The 20,768-nt window shown below is 33.7% G+C and overlaps 2 protein-coding genes and 2 pseudogenes across 4 annotated transcripts; all 4 read left to right on the forward strand.

Moving 5' to 3' along the window:
• LOC104788220 lies at positions 900-4,037 on the forward strand. The gene is made up of 6 exons (XM_010513940.1): positions 900-1,001; positions 1,782-2,252; positions 2,346-2,668; positions 2,769-2,819; positions 2,889-3,358; positions 3,435-4,037. The coding sequence occupies exons 2-6, from the start codon at positions 1,858-1,860 to the stop codon at positions 3,750-3,752; spliced, it is 1,557 nt and encodes a 518-aa protein (XP_010512242.1). The 5' UTR covers positions 900-1,001; positions 1,782-1,857; the 3' UTR covers positions 3,753-4,037.
• LOC104788221 lies at positions 5,441-8,835 on the forward strand (annotated as a pseudogene).
• LOC104788222 (protein IQ-DOMAIN 14-like) lies at positions 12,719-15,841 on the forward strand. 3 transcript variants are annotated; one of them, XM_010513941.2, is made up of 7 exons: positions 12,720-12,987; positions 13,467-13,554; positions 13,651-13,761; positions 13,880-14,347; positions 14,432-14,641; positions 14,729-14,845; positions 14,956-15,841. In XM_010513941.2, exons 3-7 carry the CDS (start codon positions 13,678-13,680, stop codon positions 15,637-15,639), a joined length of 1,563 nt encoding a protein of 520 aa, XP_010512243.1. In that variant the 5' UTR covers positions 12,720-12,987; positions 13,467-13,554; positions 13,651-13,677; the 3' UTR covers positions 15,640-15,841. The 3 variants fall into 3 exon arrangements, with proteins under 3 accessions (XP_010512244.1, XP_010512243.1, XP_019101710.1); XM_010513942.2 differs by lacking the exon at positions 13,467-13,554 and having other exon boundaries at positions 12,719-12,987; XM_019246165.1 differs by lacking the exon at positions 12,720-12,987 and having other exon boundaries at positions 13,084-13,554.
• LOC104788223 lies at positions 16,622-18,910 on the forward strand (annotated as a pseudogene).

The following is a 20,768-nucleotide window of genomic DNA, read 5'->3' on the forward strand; positions in this document are numbered from 1 at the left end:
TACCAAAATTGAACTTCGTCAAATTGAATCAAACCAAACAACCTAAACCAAAATTGAACTTCGTCAAATTGAATCAAACCAAACAACCTAAACCAAAATTGAACTTCGTCAAATTGAATCAGACCAAACAACCTAAATTAATTTGGTTTAAAGTTTGCAGTAAAATTGTCCATCCGAGACAAGAAAATTGATGAAATGAATTTCAATATGGTTATACAGTGGTACTCTAATCCTATCAAAACTTGTATTACCTAAATCTTATAATCCTAATTCTGTTTGCAAAAAATTCGTCGATTTGTGAGAAAACATAGATCATATGAGAATATACGTGTTTATGAAGATACCGGATTTCAGTCTTAAAATCTACACGGTAAATAATAACACTAAAATTAAATGTTCATCTTATTATATAGTCTTTGCTTTTAAATCTGATCTAAAACTTTCAAATAAAAGTGATATAGGAATCAAAATCATCAATCAAACTATAGTGCTTGACTTTTCTAATGATTCAATGTTTTTTCTTGAAACAAAGGTGTAGAATTAGATTTATAAGAAATTAAATAAAAGACAATAAAGTGTAAAAAAATATATTTTAGATAATTTAATATAAAAGTTTTATTCATATTCATATTTTTTTTTTGCATATCTAATTAACAATTACGTAAGAAAAAATCCAGGATACAATAGATTATGATATATAAAACCTAATAAACCGGATAAAAGATCCATAATAAGACTAATATCAGTTAAATTATCGGTTCGGTTTTTAAAAGAAGTGGTTTTAATCGAATGAGAAGAGGCCACGTGGGATACAAAGGAGACAGATAGAGAGGGAAGGACCCGTTTTAGGTTTTTTGAGTCAGGTATAAATAGACTTTTTGATCACTTGACGTTTTTTTAAGTTGCCTTTATACATTCCCTTCTCCTCCTCCCTTCTTCTTCTCTTTTACTCCTCTTCTCGCCGCAAACACACCAAACCCTCTCACTTACTTCTTTCTCTGGTAATCTCATCATTCCTCTATCTTCTTTCTTGTATATGTTAGCTCTTAGTTTGATTCTTTATTAGTTTTACTCATTTGCTTTGCTTTAGATTGGTTCCAAATGTTTTTTTTTCTTTTTTCTTTTGTCTTTGTTGATGACATGTGAGCTCCAGCTCTGTTCTTGTTCGTAGGTTAGATTCAGTTCTTTGATGGTTATTTATATTCTTTGAGCATAATTGTTGAGAATTGAACTCGGGTTTTGTCCCCGTTGCTTAAAAAGTTTCGAACTTTGTAGATTGCTATAGCTTCGTTCAAATCCGAACATAAGGAATACTTAGAATGGACTTAGATTGTGGTACCCAAATTGAGATCTTCTATGCTTAGTTCGGTTGCAAATATTTTACCCTTTACTTTCTTTTCTGCCTTGTGAGCTCCAACTCTGGTCTTGGTCGTGGGCTAGCTTCTTTGAGTAGAATTGTTATGAATTGAAGTCTGGTTTGTCTTAGTTGCTCAAAAGTAATAGATGCAGCTTCAAATCCGAACATAAGGAATACTTAGGTTGTGCTTCTCTTGGGATTACTTACAAGATTTTACTCTGGCTTTGAACATAAGCCTACAGCTTTGTCTTTTATTGTCTAATCTAAGTAATTTTGAATACTTAGGTAATGGAATTCCAGATTCTTTTAGTTAGTTTAGAAAGCAAATTGGTATCTTGCTTGATGTATTCTACTTTCAGTATGAATGTTATATGAGTTAGCTGTAAGTTGTAGCAGAGGTACTCACAGTCTTTTATATCTCCAGGATCTTCATCGTGGAGCATCAACGGGGTTTTAACTTACGGGTTCCAATGTGAAATAAGAGTGTTATATCAGTTGTGATGACTGTGGCTGAACCACATATGGAGCTCAATCAAGAAACTAAACAATTAGATGCAGATAAGTTATCGCCAAAGAAAGAACAAAGTCTTGGAGGAGAAGATGAAGAGTGTGGTCTTCCCAGTGCTAATACAAGTGAGGAAACTGTGACTTCAGTCTCTGGTGGTGAGGAGTTGGATGTTGAAATAGTTGAATCTGATGAAAACAAGACATCCACTACTGATGAGGACCCAAACGCTACTGAATACTCAAGCTCATTTTCCGACACTGAATCTGAGAATGCTGACATGTTGCTTAATGGAGGACTAACCGGAGAAGCTGAGGTTGAATCTCATTATTGGGATGAAACTGATCTAGGACCTGCTTATGATTCTTTTAGCAGCATTTTTCATTTTAGGTGTGTTTTCTAATCCTTCTCACAGTCCTTCTTTTATACTGACTGTTCTTGCTGTTTCTCTAATTAGTACTCTCTTCTGTGTGTGTTTTCTAGGAAGAAAAGGCTAACTAATCACTGGAGGAAGTTTATTAGGCCACTGATGTGGCGATCCAAGTGGGTTGAGTTAAGAATTAGAGAGTTAGAGTCTCGAGCATTAGAATATCCGAAAGAGCTCGAGTCTTATGATCAGGAAAAGCTTGAAGCTAATATTGATCCATCTGTGTTGGAAAGTTGTGGTGAGGGGATCAAGTCATTGCCTTTTTCTAACCCGTGTTACAAAAAAAGAGCAGCAAAGAGGAGAAGAAAGCGTAAGAAGGTCGAGAGCACAGATGATATAACTTCATATATGGCATGTCACAACCTCTTTTCTTATATCGGTAAGAGACTAGTAGTATACTTGTATATCAGTATTAACTCCATAACTCTGTCCTTGCTTTGCGCATATCCTTCATAATATGTCTGCGGTTTTTGTTTCAGAGACCAAGAGATTGAGCTCAGATGGAATGTCATTGGCTGATGATTTTGGTGGTATGTTCAATATTATCTCATTTTGTTTATTGTTAATGTTTTGGTGTACTGAGATGTTGCTTGGGGCAGATGCAAAAGATCCACGGATTGATTCAAAGGAACTGGAAGACTTAGATGACGATGACTCACTTTTTCATCACCGAGAAGGGGATAGTGTCTTAGAAGAGGTTCTCTGGAAAATTGAGCTAGTGCATTCTAAAGTTCATAGGTTGAAAAGCCAGGTTGAAGTTTTGATGTCCAAGAACGCAGCAAGGTTCTCATCCTCAGAGAATCTGAGCCTTCTTGCTGCAAGTTCTGCTCCTAGCCCAACTGTTTCTGCTGGAGGAAATGGAGATGTGCTCTCCATTGGAGCGATTTACAACTCTTCACAGCATATGACAGATTATGTTCTTGGTGATTTAGTTTTCTCATCCGAAGGAGTGATTTCGAGCTATGGAGAAGCGTTTCATATTCCTGACATAATCGAAAGTACCGTTGGTCTTTTCGCCGATGCTGATGTTACTTTACATCATCCCCAAATTGGAGATTCTTGTGAAAATGTAAGTTTCTCTTTGATACTTTAGTGATGTGTCAACATCTGCTTCTATGTATGTTTTCTGATTCAACTTATTGCAGATTTTGGATAATATCTTGATTCGAAATGGAGTGGCTGAAGAAATGAATGATGATTTGATGGAAACTAGTTGCCATGACGAAACTGAGAAACCAGAGGAAGGAGAAGGAACCAGTGTGCCGCCATTGCAGCCAAATCAAGAAACAGAACAAGATGACCAAGAAGAGAAATCTTTGGTACTACAAGGCCGTGAAGATTCGGTTCTTAGATCATGCTTAGCTACTGAAATGCTTGTTCCTAGAAACAAAAGGACAAGAGGTGGAGAACGTAAAGCGAGTTCTTGGTGCAAGAAACATCTCAGCGATCCTGAAAGCCAGTGACTGATGAAAAAAAAATCACTAAGCTTTTGATGAGCAGAGTCTCTCATGCCTCTTTGAATCAGCTACTATTTCTACTTCAATCTTCTGTTTCTGAACATTCTTTAGTTTTGGTTTTTCTTTCTTTCTGCAGTATCTGTGTGTTTTACAGAACCATGTAACTTTGTTTTTTTTTTTTCATATCATTTTCTTCTTTAGCTTCTTTTCTGTTTTATGATGATGAAAAGTTAAGAGAGAAGACACACTGTGTATAAGCTTCAGATTTCTATTACAAATTATAGAAAACCATGTCTGCTCTGCTTAGAAGAACATGTTAAGATTTATGCCTTTAGCTTCTTCTTCTTCTATTCACCCTCCTTGGTTTCTGTATTATATAGTTACTGTTTCACGAGTATATAGTTACTGTTTGAACCCATTAATTGATAGAGCATATAGTTACTGTTTCACGAGTTTGTAGTCAAATTATTTAAATCAAATGTTTGGAACTGATTTATATTTTTTTTTAAATTATGAGATGAGAAAGTATGAAGGTGGATTCTTTGTGTAGCTTTGGTGGCCTATCATGTGCCCTTGGTGGGTGATAATCAAAAAAGTGCCTACTTCAAGTGGAAATTAATCTGATTCTGATCATCCCGAAAAAAAAAAAAAAAGATTAATAAATATAGAAAAAAAAGCTTCAAGTTTCAGCTTTAGTTGTTTGTTTAAATAATTGTTGGGCATTGAATAATTAAATTAATTTACCAAAAAAAAAAAAAAAAACTAACAGGACCAATCATAATGTTTGCAGCAGCTTTTTGGAGGTTCTTGATATAACACCACCCACGATATCATATTGAGAACCATGATTGATTATACATACTATCTACATTTTTTAATGACTTGTTTGATCTCTCTATAAGTGTCCTCTTATTTTTTATGAATCGCTTATCACAATTCTAGCACGCGGTGCGAATATGCGATAGGTGGTTTATTTTGACAAAACGAGTATAAATAGAAATGTGACTAGTAATTATTTTATCGGTATAACACATATAGTACATGATGATTCAATAAATTTCATAGAACGAAAACAATTTATTTGTGAAACTGAAACAAACCCTCTTGCTATGCTTGAATTTTTTCACATCATTATATATTGTAAAACAAAAATCACAAGAGGGGTTTTGTAGATATATATTATTTGAAGGACATTGCATATATATACATCGTTATGTGTAAATATTACTAAATATATGCCAAAGCTAATAAATGCTCTAACTATGATGCATGCCCATAATAATCATCTTTGAAAAGAAGATGGTCCCATGAGGTTAACATGATTAATCCAGCACTTAATCCCTTTCTTAATTATTCTCATATGTAGTCTATATTATATTAGTAAATCTCTATTGGATCGGAGGAGGATGAATATAACATGTAAAATATTTCATAAGAATTTGTAATATTGAATGTTTATATCATCAAGTGTCGAATTATAAGTTTCTTTTATAAGTAAATAAATAGATTTGTACGATAAGGTCCATAATTTTGTAAAAGCTTGTAAATCTTTACGTGAGTTTCACTATTGTAATCGAATAACCAAACAAAATCATTAGACAAGAGAACCATTCTGCTTTATATTTAATGAATATAACATGTAAAATACATGAATGATCAAGGCTCATATCATGAGATTTGATGAGAGAAGACTACTCTTTAAAGGCTTCCATTGAAAGTGGATCATGAGGACTATGGTAATTGCATTAAAAGCACCAAAATTCTCTTCATCACTTTCTCTTTACAAATTTTTGAATCTCTTACCTCTCTCCACAACTACAAGACTCCTATGACTGTAAAAAGCAAGAGAGAGAGAAGAGAAAACAGCAACTCTTAAAGAATGAAATAAAGAGGAAAAAAAAAAGCTAGTCAATTGTTTAACTCACACTCTCCCCTCCCTCTCTCCTCTCTCAAATTCTGTATCTAATATTTGGCACTGGACAGATGAAAAGTATCCCCAACTTCTTCTCCATCCTTTGGCTATCTCTCTCTCTAAATTGTTCACTTACTCACTCTTCTTCTTCTGTTTCATGCAAGATTCAAAGACCTCACCTGCAAGGTATGCCTATTACCTCACTCCCTTTAATGCTTAGTTTTTTTGGTTTTGCTTCAAAATCAATCAGGGTTTCATAAACACTCACATGATTATGTAACTGTTTGGGTTTTTCTCTTAAAAGGAAAATGAAATACCATATCAAAATCTCATTCTTGCAGAAAGATTAAATTCTCTTCTAATACATGATCTAGTATAGTTTTCTTTTCTGAAATTTGGTTCCAAACTAGATAAGCAGTCCAATTCTCACCTTCAAAGTGATTATTTTAAGTCACAGTTTATTAAGACTAAAACTCGAACGCTTATTTGATTATTTGATAACTTCAAAGGAATCTTTGATTTTTTCCATCAATAGATGGTAAGAAATTAAGAATAGAGTTTGTAATTTAACAAACATAAAATAAAATTGGACACTGCAACCTGCCAACCTAGCTTGGGCCAATGTTGGGCTTAATTAATCTCAATTCTTCCCAACCGTATTGTTTGTGTGTTCTTTAAAGATAAATAATTGCCAGCTACGTCAAGTATACTGACCACACATACAAACAATATAAATGTTTTGTTACCTACACGAACTATTGTCATTACATAAGTACATACATAAACTAACATGAGTTATGTGTACAACACCATAACCATCTAATTCCGATGATTTGCTTGCCGGAATCCGGTATTGACCGGTATTGACCGGCGTTGACCGATGTTGACCAAAAAAAAATATTTATCTTTTATAAACAACAAAAGTAAAAAAAAAAATACATAACTTTACTAAAAGATTATATAATAAATTTTTACTACAAAATAATACAACAAATATACATTTTCCTTTTATAAATTCAAAAGTTGGTTTTTAATTTTATACCATATCATTTTTATACCCTATTATATTTTATTATGTAGCATGTTATTAAATATTTTTATATAACAAATATATAACAAATAATGGTAAATCAAAAGTTTAGGTGCAATATACTTTGACCAAAAAAAAAACAATATAACAAATTAGAATCAATTATAAAAAGTCTATGAACATTTTTAAGCCAAAAGATTTTAAGAAAAGATTATAGGTCTCATCATTTGTTATATACCCTATTATAGTTGTTATATATAAAAAGGAAATTTTTGTATATAATAAAATTTTACTACAAAATATTATAACAAATATACATTTTCCTTTTGTATATAACAAATATAATATGGTATATAACAAATATACATTTTCTTTTGTATACAATAAATATGATTTGGTATAGATTAAACTAACTTTTGAATGTACAGAAGAAAAATGTATATTCGTTATACTATTTTGTAGTAAAATTTATTTATATAATTTTTTACCAAAGTTATGTAATTATTTTGTTAATTTTTGTTGTTTATGAAAAAAAAATTGGTCAACACCGGTCAACATCGGTCAACGCCGGTCAATACCGGTCAACACCGGACTCCGGTAAAAAAAGTATCCGAATTAGATGGTTATGGTGTTGTACACATAACTCATGTTTGTTTATGCATGTCCGTATGTAATGACAATAGTTCGTGTAGTTAATAAAACATTTATATTGTTTGTATGTGTGGCGATGTGTTGGCCTATACTTGACGTAGCTGGCAATCATTTTTCCTTCTTTAAAACGGCCATAAATGTATACTGCGACAAGATACGTATCAAATACAAAAAAGACATGTAAAGATAATAAAGATGCTTTGTTTTAATGGATTTATAAATTTCAGATTCTTTAATTATTTGTTAAAGATATGATCTCATGTCTTTAAAAAAATGCAAATATAGTTACTGATCCATATTTTTGGTAAATAAATAAAAATCCTAAAACAAATTAGTATTTTGTTTCCTTTTTAAAAAAGTCAAAGAAGAAAATAATAGTTTTCCTTTTTCCCTAAACTCAAATTTGGAATCTAAAAAAATTACCCCAATTTCAGAAGAAAGTTGTAAGTAAATTAGCTTAGCTTCTCCAAATTTCAAATCTCATACGCGCTTTTGATTATACATTAACAAACCAATGATGGATAATAATTGATACATCAATGTTAAATTGTATATTTATTTGTTAATAGTCATCAGAGATGTGTGAGTGTGACATAAAAAAGGTGATGACAAACAGAAAACCTTGGTACCAGAGAGCTATGGCGGTGGCGAGATTCGCGACGAGTTGGAGAACAATCCCTAAATCATCATCACAACAACAACAACAACAACAAGCAGAGATTAATATTCGTACGTCTCGAAACCCTAGCGTGAACAACAAGTCATCGTCGAATCAAAACCAAATCCATCATCAGCTTAGGAAGTGCTCGTCTTTGAAAGTAGCTGCGAATTCGTTTACTAGGGTTTGTCTCTGTTCTCCGATCGGTCCATACGACGACGTTTTCCGAAACTATGTTCCCCCGAGAAGAAGCTGTAGCTATCCTCCGTCGAAGCCTCTTCCTATGGTGACGGAGACGGCGATTGAAACGGCGGTGGCAACAGCGACGAGGATGAGTACGGATTCATCATCAGGGAGGAGGATGTATTTTAGAGGGAAGTCGTTGAAGGAGAACGCGTTGATGAGGAGGTTTGTGGCGGCGGAAGAAGAAGCAATGATGGAGAATAGAAGGAGAGATGAGATGGAGATTGTGAGGAAGAGGAATCAGATGAGGAGGAAGAAGAAGCTTGGACCTAGTCCTCTTAGTCGTATGGTTATTGCTGAAGAAGATGAACAAGCTTTTCATCATTGAATTCAAGAACAGAGAAGAAACATTCAAAAGAAGAAAAAGGAAATTAAGATTTTTTTGCTTTTGTTTTTGTAATTTTCCTTTTCTAATTTTCCTTTTCAGAGATAATTAACCGGAACACCGTGCCGTTTAATGCCCACATGGTAAACGGTGCCGTTTTGTTTATTTAGCTGTTTTTTGTGGGAAAGGTTTAATGTGAAAGATGGAAGGAAGGTAAACACAATTAAAATGGTTGATTAATTGTCTATTTGGTCCGGTTAAACTTGATAACTTTGGTAATGGATTACTGGTGCTAGACTACTCATTTGAGATTATCTTTGTTGATACAGTATATAGTATTATTTATAGTACTATATTATATAGTAATGGATTATGGATGGATGTAATGCTTAAGGTTGAAGATTAGTTGGTTTTGTGCTATCGTTCTCTTGATCAGAAACTTAGTAATAATTAAAATTTAAGTCAATATACATTACATAATAGTCCGTGGATGTGTACATAATTGATTTGTTTATTTATTTATTTTAAGAATGTCAATGTAATCTAGTCTTTATGTAATACTAGAATCTGTACCCGCGCACGCGCGGAATTTTAATTTAAAATATTTTCTATTAATCTAAATTCTTGAGCTCAAATATATTTATTCAAAATTTTAAGTATAAATCTATATAAACGCTAAACTTACTTTACTAAGTGATATACAACAAATGTATTGTTGAAGATAATGTTTCATTGTTATATTTATTTGGTTGAGATTTTAGTTTAATTATTTTAGGAATAAGAATCATTTAATATAAAAATAATTAATCATTTGAAGTTTAAAAGATTAATCCATATAAAAGTCATTTTTATTTTACTAATTTATATATAACATATATTGTCTAGTATCACAATAATGTTTTTTTGGCAAATCAACAATATATCACGTAGTAACAAAAAAATGACTTTAAAACCTCCCTAGAAGAGTTTATTCCACATTCATATCCCACAAAAATATCTTTTTAAAATTTCTAACATCGAAAGTCGATGGTTGACCTAATTATAGAGATTATTTAAACATAGCGATATCACATTAAATGCAAATATACAAAATTTCATTAACATTTTTATTGCTATGTCACTACAATGGAGTTTTCCAAGTGCATTACCTGCCATAATGGAACTTCCGACCAAGTTAAGAATGCTTAGATGGTGAAACGATTAAACCCGACAATGAATATCTGTTCACTAATCTAAGTTACATATTTGTCTAAAACCCTTATATGTATGTTATTTTCAGATGTTAATTTTGTGATACAACCTTAGATTCATCTTCTCAAAAAAACATGGTGTACTTTAAATATGTTGTTTCTGCCAATTTTTTCGGTTAAGAGCATTTAATAGAATTGATGAAATCTCAAGCATGTTTTATATTTTATATTTTATCATGTTATAGAATTGTAGCTCCGGTTGATAATATGCATTGTGAGATATGTTATACAAATCACATGTCACTTTTTTTTGTACGGCTTACATATCATTTTTTCTATATTTTATGACCATTGATTTTGTTTTTTTAGATGGATTATTTTTCCAAGATTCTTTTTCATAGTTTTCCCAAAAAAAAAAGTGTGACCCTTTTAATGTCTTCGTTTTAGATCAAAACTTTAAGTTGAGGTGAGTAATTAATCTTTTATTTTTCTACAAGTGAAATTTCATAATAAATCTTTGTAATATATGTTTCTTAGAAACAAATGTTTCACTTCAATTTTATTTTTATGTTTAGAATTTTATAAATACAACTACATAAATTGTTTTTTTACTCCACCATACATTAAAATCTTCCTTCTATTCTACAACTCATTAACCCATTCTAAATTTTGGAATATAATCATTTTTTGGTTAAAATTTAAATAATAACATTACTACTAAATTAAATCCACAGTATTATTTTTACTATTTTAAAATATTCATTTATTTTACTTTTATTATTTACTAAAACAAATTTTATTATTGTATTTACTATTTAAAATTTTAAGTAATCTTACTTAATTCGTTTTTATTTAATTTTTATATTATTAATTATGAGTAATAAATATGCAATGAATAAATATTTAAAATATTATTTTTAATGCAAAAATATATATATCATTGCTTAGGTGGATGATGATGTGGAGGAATGAGAAGAGAGAAAAGTTAACTTTATATATATAGATTACTGCATGCATGCATTTACATAAAACATAATTAAAGGTATGGAGTTTAGTATTATGTATTTTCGTAATTAATTATATATAAGAACATTCTATCATGATACACGTCTAGTTAGCTTTGCTTGAAAGGCACTCAAAAGCTCGGGTCTCTCTGAAATATCTGACATCATGTGATGTTATAGTCTAGCATTTCCTCATGTTTCCTGTTTATAAACATTTTGTATATGTCCAGATTTCCCCTAAAGACATAAATCAACAAATAATTATACCGAAAACTATACTAATACGTACTTCAATAATTACATCATGATTTGTTTGGAATTAGTAACTTTGTTTTGATTTCTTCTCAGCTAATTGAGTAATTTTAAATGACTAAAACAATCTTCGATAAATATTTAAGGCTAATATCGACCATAGTTAATGGAGGTAGTGGGCATGTATTCTCACGAGTGCATACTGTATTACAAAATCCACAAAATCGGTTATACAAAAAGTTGTATATATCCGACTAGTGATATCAGTGTATAGTTTTTCTAAATTCAATTGCGCGCATGATATATATCTCTAGCTAATCGTATCTATTCTAGATAACAAACGAAATTTGGTGACAAGAAAACTGGAGAAACATAAAGTTGATAGATAGAATAGAAAAGAAGACACAGCAGGCACGCACGCGCACGACCAAAGTGTGTCAGCCTATGAAGAAGAAGGAATGTTGGGAAGGAGACTAGTCAGTTGTCACTTTAGGTTAATTGCAAGTTTTTTTTTTGTTTGTTTTACAATCTTGTTGCTTGAATTATATTCCAAGCTCATATCATTTCATTATTATTCTAACTTACTTTCTAACATCTTGAACCTATGATATCTATTGTTATTACCAATGTATTTCCATTAGTACTGATGAAAGTCTGAAACAACTACAGTAATATATGTTTTATTTAACAAATATATATGTTTAGTACCGTATTTGGGCTATGAGATAATGACACAACTTTTCAATCTAAATAGTAGTATAACTCTATTTTCATATAATATTAAGAACAATTGTCTTTCAACTAAACAAATAACAGTGTTGTTATACCCTTAAGATATGAATGTTTTTCATTATCACAAAAAACCAACTCATGGTGGTTTTAGTTGCTGAATGATTCATCATTATCCATAAAGAGCTAGCTAGACTGCTAGAGTATGATTCCATTACGAAATTCAGTTATAGCTGAAAAATTGTAAACTTTGGAAATGAGCACATGAGTATTTTTTAAAGATTAATTAGTTTGATATATTTTGGGTCCAAAATTTATCGGTTATAAGCTTTTTTTTTAATCTATAAGTTTAATTAAATTCATCAAACCTGACCAAAAAAAAAATGGAGGGGGACAAAATTTTGACTTAAACAGACATAAGTATGGAAGGAATTACGCGCGTACGAACGAAGGCGTGTGTGGTCGTCAGACACGACCAAAGAAGAATCAACCTTGGTCCTCGTCTTCTACGGTTTTTTTTTTTTTTTTTTTTTTTTTATAAAAATGTTTTAAAACTTTATATTATAGCCTTCTTCAATAGCATCAACTGACGTAAAACATCATGATAAGTATAGGACAGAGTCCCTCCACCAAACCTAACCGTTTTGGTCAAAATCTATTATTATTTTTGTAACATCTTAACTAATGTAACTCAAACATTTAACAATTTACAATCATGATTTTTATTATTTGTTGGACTGTTACACACTACTAGCTAGCTTTCATGATCTACTATCTATATCATCATCTAAGTCTGGTTAATTAATGATTATATATCAACAGTCTTTGGTCGAATTTTGAAATCGAGTTTGGTTTCCTTAAAATGTTTGTCTTTACAATGAAGTAAAGGTTAAAAACAACATTGAGTGAGAAAGTGGCCAACTAATTCTCTCTGTACCATCAATCAAAAAATTAAATTGATTTCATTTGATTAATCCAAAAAGGTAGTCAGAGACAGAAAAGAAAAAGGTTTTTTTTAAATTTCTTCCATACCAGCTAGACCCAGAATCAAAGTAGCAGACTTTTAGTTTTTCTACATATTCAAAGTAACTTATCTCCCAAAAAAAACCCAAAATATAGAAAGAAAAAGAATAATATGTTAGAAAAGCAATAAGAAGAAGAAGAAGAAAGAAAGAAAGCAAAATTAATTTGGTTGCTTCTTTGAGTCTTTCTCTGGAACAGCTTTTCTCTGTAACCCCATAATCAAGGTATGTTGCTTCATGCTGTTTGTGATTTATCCCAATGATTCTTTTTCCAATAATATCGTTTTGTTCTTGTTGTTGGGTCTGCTTAATCAAGAAGTTGTGTATTATATATGTTTTTGCTGGTTTCTTTGATCTTATATATCTTGTCTAAGTTATCTTTTAGAGTAATCTTAATCAAAATAATTTCAAACAAAATCGATAATAATACTAATTATCTGCTGCATAAGTAATTTTCTAGTCAAATTTTATGTGATATAATCAGTTTACCTAATTTTGGACTTAGAAAGATAGAGTTCGATTTAAGATTTCTCAAAAGTTAAAAAACTTTCCTTTTTCATGAAAGCTCAACAACTTCAAATCTTTATTTCCTGGCAGTTTCCTCTTGTCATTATTGATTGTTCTTCAGTTTTTTTTTTTTTTTTGTTGCTTTGTTTTAACTCTTTTGTCCTAATCTACTGTTTCTATTGGGAATTATGTTGTAGAGTTTTTTTTTGTTGTGGTTCAATCTATGTTCCTCCTCATTGGTAAAAACAGAACAATCATGCTAAATCTTGGCCATCATCAAACTCAGTAAGCAAATAATGTTTATGAGCATGTGTTTGAATCAAGAAAAGCTTCTTAACAATGTTTTTATATATTTCTGTTTCCTCTATTGTTTTTTAACAGTTAAAAAAGGAAAGTAATGTTTGAGAAATGGGGAAGAAAGGAAGTTGGTTTTCTGCAATCAAAAGGGTTTTCACACCACATTCCAAAGAGAAACAGCTAAGCAACAACAACGTAAGCTATTTTCTTATATGTATATATGTATGTACTTAAACATTTGGTTTTGATAAACTGCAACGATGATTTGAGATGAGATTAAAGTGTGTATATACATTTTTTTGTGTTTTGAAAGCAAGAACCAGAGAGAAAGAGTGAAAACAAAGAAAAGAAGAAGAAAGGTTTCGGAAAGAAGCTAAGGAATGGAGAAACCAATACATTTCTTCCCATTTTTAGACAGCCTAGTAGTATCGAAAAGATCTTGTCTGATGCCGAACGAGAGCACAACCTTGTCTTTAGGCCACCATCTCCCCTCACGGATCGAGCAAAGGCCTCATCTGCCTCTGTTCCATCTCCTTCTTTTAGGCCTGCTTCTCCTAAACTGCCTTCTCAGAGATATGTCTCTTCTCCTAAACCAGTTTCGCCAAGATTTGCTTCCTCTCAAGCCCCTTCTCCGAAGCCCCCTTCTCCAAAGCCTCCTTCCCCAAGAGCCGCTTCGCCTAGGGTTTTGCAGCGACGTGAGTTTGTGCATAGACCAGAGCCAACTCTACTGGTCAGAAATGCTACTGCAACAAAGATTCAAGCAGCTTTCAGAGGTTACATGGTAATGCAAAACATTCTTGATTCTGTTTTGTCACAATAAATCTCAAGGCATTCATAATTTAGGAGATGGAAATTTGTTTGTTAGGCAAGGAGGAGTTTCAGAGCTTTGAAAGGTCTTGTTAGGCTTCAAGGAGTGGTGAGAGGACACAGCGTGAAGCGTCAAACGATGAATGCTATGAAGTATATGCAGCTTTTAGTCCGAGTCCAAACACAAGTTCAGTCACGTCGCATCCAAATGCTGGAAAACAGAGCTAGGAATGATAAAGATGACACCAAATTAGTCTCTAGCCTTATGGTAAGTGCTCTCATGAAACTTAGTTCGACAAGAAAAAAATCTCTCTTAAATATTGAATCATTCGAGCATTATTGTTCTTTATCACAGTCTGAGGATTGGGACGATAGCGTGCTGACAAAAGAAGAAAGAGATGCGAGGCTACATAGGAAGATTGATGCAATGATCAAAAGAGAACGGTCCATGGCCTATGCTTATTCTCACCAGGTATACACTCATGACTCATCTCTTCTTCTTCACTTACTCATCATAGCTATGTAATATCTATGGTTTTTTTAGCCAATAACACTCTGTCACTTTGCTTGTTTGCTACGCAGTTATGGAAAAATAGTCCAAAGTCTGCTCAGGACATTCGAACAAGTGGGTTCCCACTTTGGTGGAACTGGGTGGATCGGCAGAAGAACCAAAGCCAACCATTCAGGCTAACACCAACACGGCCGAGCCCAAGCCCTCAGCCTCAAACTAGCAACCAAAACCATTTCAGGCTCAACAACAGTTTCGACATCTCCACACCCAACTCATCAAAATCCACATATGTTACTCCATCTAGACCCATTCATACTCCGCAACCATACAGTAGCAGCGTATCAAGATACTCACGAGGTGGAGGAAGAGCTACACAAGATTCTCCTTATAAAGATGATGATAGCCTCACAAGCTGCCCTCCGTTCTCAGCTCCAAGCTACATGGCTCCAACAGTCTCAGCTAAAGCAAAACTGAGAGCAAACAGCAATCCAAAAGAGAGAATGGACCGTACACCGGTAAGCACAAACGAGAAGAGACGGAGTTCGTTCCCTCTTGGTTCGTTTAAATGGAACAAAGGGTCATTGTTCATGAGCAGCAACAGTAACAACAACAACAAGGGTCCAGGTTCTTCATCTTCTAGTGCTGTGGTGCTTGAGAAGCATAAAACCCTCAAATCCGTAGGAAATTTGAGTATTGATTCTACTGTTTCGATGCCTGCAACAGTTGGGAGGAGGGCTTTTAACAGATTTGCGTGATTTGTCTTTTTTTTTTCGAAAAGAAAAAAACACCTTTACTTTTTTTTTTCTCAGTTGATTCTTCTTTGATTTGTTTATCTTACATCAATTTTTATGAGTGGTGATGATTTTGAGTGTTGTTTGTGTTCTTTGATTACGATTTTTACAGATGTAACATGATAATAAAAAGTAAACAACAAAAACAGAGGATTTGGATTGTACAGTGTGATGTGATCTTTATATATCTTAACTAGGGTTTCGATTTTTAAACTACAGAGATTTTGCCTTAGTTGATCCCGAATCTATCTTCTGGGCCAAACAACAAACTTTAACCTTTCTATTGGGCCCAAACTTTAACCTTTCTTTTGTTGTCATCACTCAAATAATGAAATAACAACCAACTAAATTAATTAAGAAAACCAATCAATTTTGTTTGTCAACCATTGGCCACAACTGGTCGGCCCGTTAGCCAAATTCCTACGTAAGAACCGGGACTTGATCTCGGATGTGATGGTGTCTTCTACCAGTGGACTTACCTCCTGCCACTACACTAAAATCACTTCACAAAAAACAATCAATTTTGATGCGTTATGTAGAAAATTGATAAGAATTTTGAATTCTAGAAAGTATAAAAATTTTGAATGTGCGTAGAGCATATCAATATTAGGAAAATGAAAGGTCAATCATATTAGAAAAATGAAAGGTCAATCTACGTATGATACATTGGCGTCATGTATGAAGTATCATCATTTGACCTAAAAATATATACCTTCTGGTCAGAACTTTGGTTGTGATAATTGACTTGATTTCTTATATTGATTTGATGCTTTCACACTATTAATCCACAATGGATAGGTGATACTGAATAGTGTCAACAAAATATCCTAGTTGTAAATTTTGACCACATGCCCTAAAAGTCAAACTTTTGACTTTTTAGTGTTTCTTCTCAACACTCAAGATATGATGATAATATCACTGTACGATACGATCATAATCTTTTCACGCAAACAAAAAAAAAACATCAATGTCTCTTCTGTCTCAAGCAATTCTTGCTCTGTTCTTTACTCTGTTTTACAATTCCCATGGCTACTTCATCCCACAAGGATCTGTAGGAATCGGCTACAACGGTTACTTCACTTTAACCAACACAACAAAACATGCATACGGTCAAGCTTTCGACAGCGAACGTTACTCAATCAAGAACTCATCAACAGGTCTTTTAACATCTTTCTCAGTCAACTTCTTCTTCGCGATCGTCCCTGAGCATAATCATCAAGGCTCACACGGTATGGCTTTCGTCATGTCTCCTACTAGAGGCCTTCCCGGAGCTTCCTCTGATCAGTACCTCGGAATCTTCAACGAGACAAACAACGGTAACACTTCAAATCACGTGGTAGCTATCGAGTTGGATGTACATAAAGACGATGAGTTTGGAGATATTGATGATAACCATGTTGGGATTAACATTAATGGTCTGAGATCCGTTGTCTCTGCTCCTGCTGGTTACTTTGATGATAAAGATGGCAAATTTAGAAACCTTTCTCTGATCAGCAGAAAGGTAATGAGGCTTTCGATCGTTTATAGTCAACCTGATCAACAGCTCAATGTTACTTTATTGCCTGCTAATATCTCTGTTCCACCTAAGAAGCCGCTTTTGTCTTTAAACCGAGATCTCTCTCCGTATCTGAGTGAGAAATTATATCTTGGGTTCACTGCATCCACAGGGTCGGTTGGTGCAATACATTACATGATGGGTTGGTTTGTTAATGGAGTAGTCGAGTATCCGAAACTGGAGTTTGGTATTCTACCAATCCTTCCTCGATATCCAAAGAAATCATCTAACAGAACAAAAACGGTTTTAGCAGTCTGCTTAACGGTATCAGTGATTGCTGCGTTTGCCGCCTCGTGGATCGGTTTCGTCTTCTATTTGAGGCATAAGAAGGTTAAAGAGGTTCTTGAGGAATGGGAGATTCAGTATGGACCTCATAGGTTTGCTTATAAGGAGCTTTACAATGCCACAAAGGGTTTCAAGGAGAAACAACTTCTTGGGAAAGGAGGTTTTGGTCAAGTCTATAGAGGAACGCTTCCAGGTTCTGATGCAGAGATTGCTGTGAAACGGACTTCTCATGATTCAAGACAAGGGATGAGCGAGTTTCTAGCCGAGATTTCAACCATTGGTCGGCTAAGACATCCAAATTTGGTCAGGCTTTTGGGGTATTGTAGGCATAAGGAGAATCTCTACTTGGTTTATGACTTTATGCCTAATGGAAGCCTTGACAAGTATTTAAACCGTAATGAGAATCAAGAACGGCTTACTTGGGAACAACGTTTCAAGATTATCAAAGATGTTGGGACTGCTCTACTACACCTGCATCAAGAATGGGTGCAAGTCATCATTCATCGAGATATCAAACCGGCTTTTAATCGACCATGAAATGAATGCGAGGCTAGGGGACTTCGGACTAGCGAAGCTGTATGATCAAGGATTTGATCCTGAGACATCTAAAGTAGCGGGAACATTCGGGTATATTGCACCGGAGTTTCTAAGAACAGGAAGAGCAACTACAAGCACTGATGTCTATGCATTTGGGTTGGTAATGCTGGAAGTAGTTTGTGGTAGAAGGCTGATTGAGCGACGTGCAGCGGAAAATGAAGAATACCTTGTGGAATGGATCTTAGAGCTTTGGGAAAATGGGAAAATTTTCGATGCAGCAGAGGGAAGTATACGTCAAGAACGAAACAGGGGACAACTTGAGCTGGTTTTGAAGCTAGGCGTGTTGTGTTCGCATCAAGCAGCATCAATCAGACCAGCTATGAGTGCGGTTATGCGGATTTTGAACGGCGTTTCACAGCTTCCAGATAATCTTCTTGATGTCGTAAGAGCTGAGAAATTCAAAGGATGGCCAGAGACATCAATGGAGGAAGTACTACTTGATGTGAATTCACTGAGTACATTGGAGTTAACAGATTCATCATTTGCTGACCACGGACGTTGAACTTTCAGTTAACCATTTTGATTCTTTGGTTACCAAACCTGAGATTGATGCAGCAACACAAAGCCAATCGATTGTTTTCCGGATATGTACATGAACTAGACCACACTCTCGTCTCCACCAAATTTGTTTTATCCTTCTTTAGTTCTTTATTCTTGTAGAGCATTATATATGTACAATATAATATTTGTAAATTTCGTCTCTGTTTCTTAGCCTGCATAGAGAGGTCTATCCGAAAGTGGGAATTTTAATGGAATGGTTATGAAATCCTTCAACACAAACAGTTACCACTTTCTCAATAGGGAAAGAACAAGATCAAACAAAGTTCAGGTTTATTTTTCTACGGACCATGAAAACAGTTCTTCATATTAAAACCCTGGTACTTCAGAACCTTTGTCCCATCACGATACTGCATATAGTTCATTGCATAATGAACAAGAATAACGGTAAATGATACTGCGTATGCTTTTGAATTGTTATTACCTAATGTTTTAAAAGTGTAAAATCTAATAAACGCTAAGAGATGCAGATCTTGAAACCTAACAAGAAGTTGAAGGAAAACAAAAACCACAAAACAACGATTTGGATTTAAGAGTGGGATATAGCGACTTGTTCGAGGCCACGATCAACATTGATTAAACTTGATAGGCACGGAGAATCGCTATTTGTTATTGCCAACCTTCAAGGCAACTTACGCCATTTATAATTTGACGTCATTGCTCTGCTAATTGGCTTTCCTTAAGCTACAAATTCTCGATTATTTTTGAACAACAACTAATTGATGCAGCAACACAAAGCCAATCGTATGTTTCTNGAACAAGAATAACGGTAAATGATACTGCGTATGCTTTTGAATTGTTATTACCTAATGTTTTAAAAGTGTAAAATCTAATAAACGCTAAGAGATGCAGATCTTGAAACCTAACAAGAAGTTGAAGGAAAACAAAAACCACAAAACAACGATTTGGATTTAAGAGTGGGATATAGCGACTTGTTCGAGGCCACGATCAACATTGATTAAACTTGATAGGCACGGAGAATCGCTATTTGTTATTGCCAACCTTCAAGGCAACTTACGCCATTTATAATTTGACGTCATTGCTCTGCTAATTGGCTTTCCTTAAGCTACAAATTCTCGATTATTTTTGAACAACAACTAATTGATGCAGCAACACAAAGCCAATCGTATGTTTCTTGGATATAATGATCTTCTTGTATCATTCAAACTCATCTCTATAAGCAGCATTTCTAAATCAGGTAAGCTTCTGAAATAGGCAATTTTAACTGAATGGTTGGTTATGCAATCCTTCAACACAACAGTTACCATCAATATCAAACAAAGTTGTCCCCATCATTATTGCTTCTACAGTCCAACCAGGAATCACAGTAATTATCAGTAATATCGTAAATATAACATTGCATTAGCATTACTGTTACCAAAACCTCTAAGAAACCTTAAAAGATGCAAATCTTGAAAACCTAAGAAGAAATCAAGAAAACAAAACAACGATTTGGATTAGAGAGTGGATGTAGCGACTTGTTCGAGGCCACAATCAACATTGAGAAAACTTGATAGGCACGGAGAATCGCTATTTGTTATTGCCAACCTTCAAGGCAACTTACGCCATTTTTTATTTGACGTCATTGCTCTGCTAATTGGCTTTCCTTAAGCTAACAATTCGATTATTTTTGAAAACAAAACAAAACTTGGAAACGCAACAACTAATACCCTAGAAACGCAGCGAGAGAGACAGCTAAAAGAACCCTAGAAGATGAAGAAGAGATGAACTATGGCTATATGAATCGAACTAAGAGATGATTCTGAAAGTTATCGACTTTACTGATTTATATAGAAGAAAAAGAAGCGGCTGCAGAAGAAGATGTAGAAACCCTAATTTCATTGTTTTATCAAACCGACGAAATTGAAATTAATGGGCTAAAGGCCCTACATTTGATTCAAAATGGGCTCAAGTCCACAAAGTAATTGCTCTGAAATTATTATTTGAAACTCGAAACTCGAAAGCAATACTATTAAACTGTTAAAAAAGAACTGCTTTACTCCACAGCAGAAAGTCTTTTGCATCGGTGGTTAGTAATATTGATGCCAAGTTTTCATGGTTGGTTATGGTCTATTGAAAGCATGAAAAGTCACAATTT

This window comes from Camelina sativa, chromosome 5, assembly GCF_000633955.1.
Source record: "Camelina sativa cultivar DH55 chromosome 5, Cs, whole genome shotgun sequence".
NCBI lineage: Eukaryota > Viridiplantae > Streptophyta > Magnoliopsida > Brassicales > Brassicaceae > Camelina > Camelina sativa.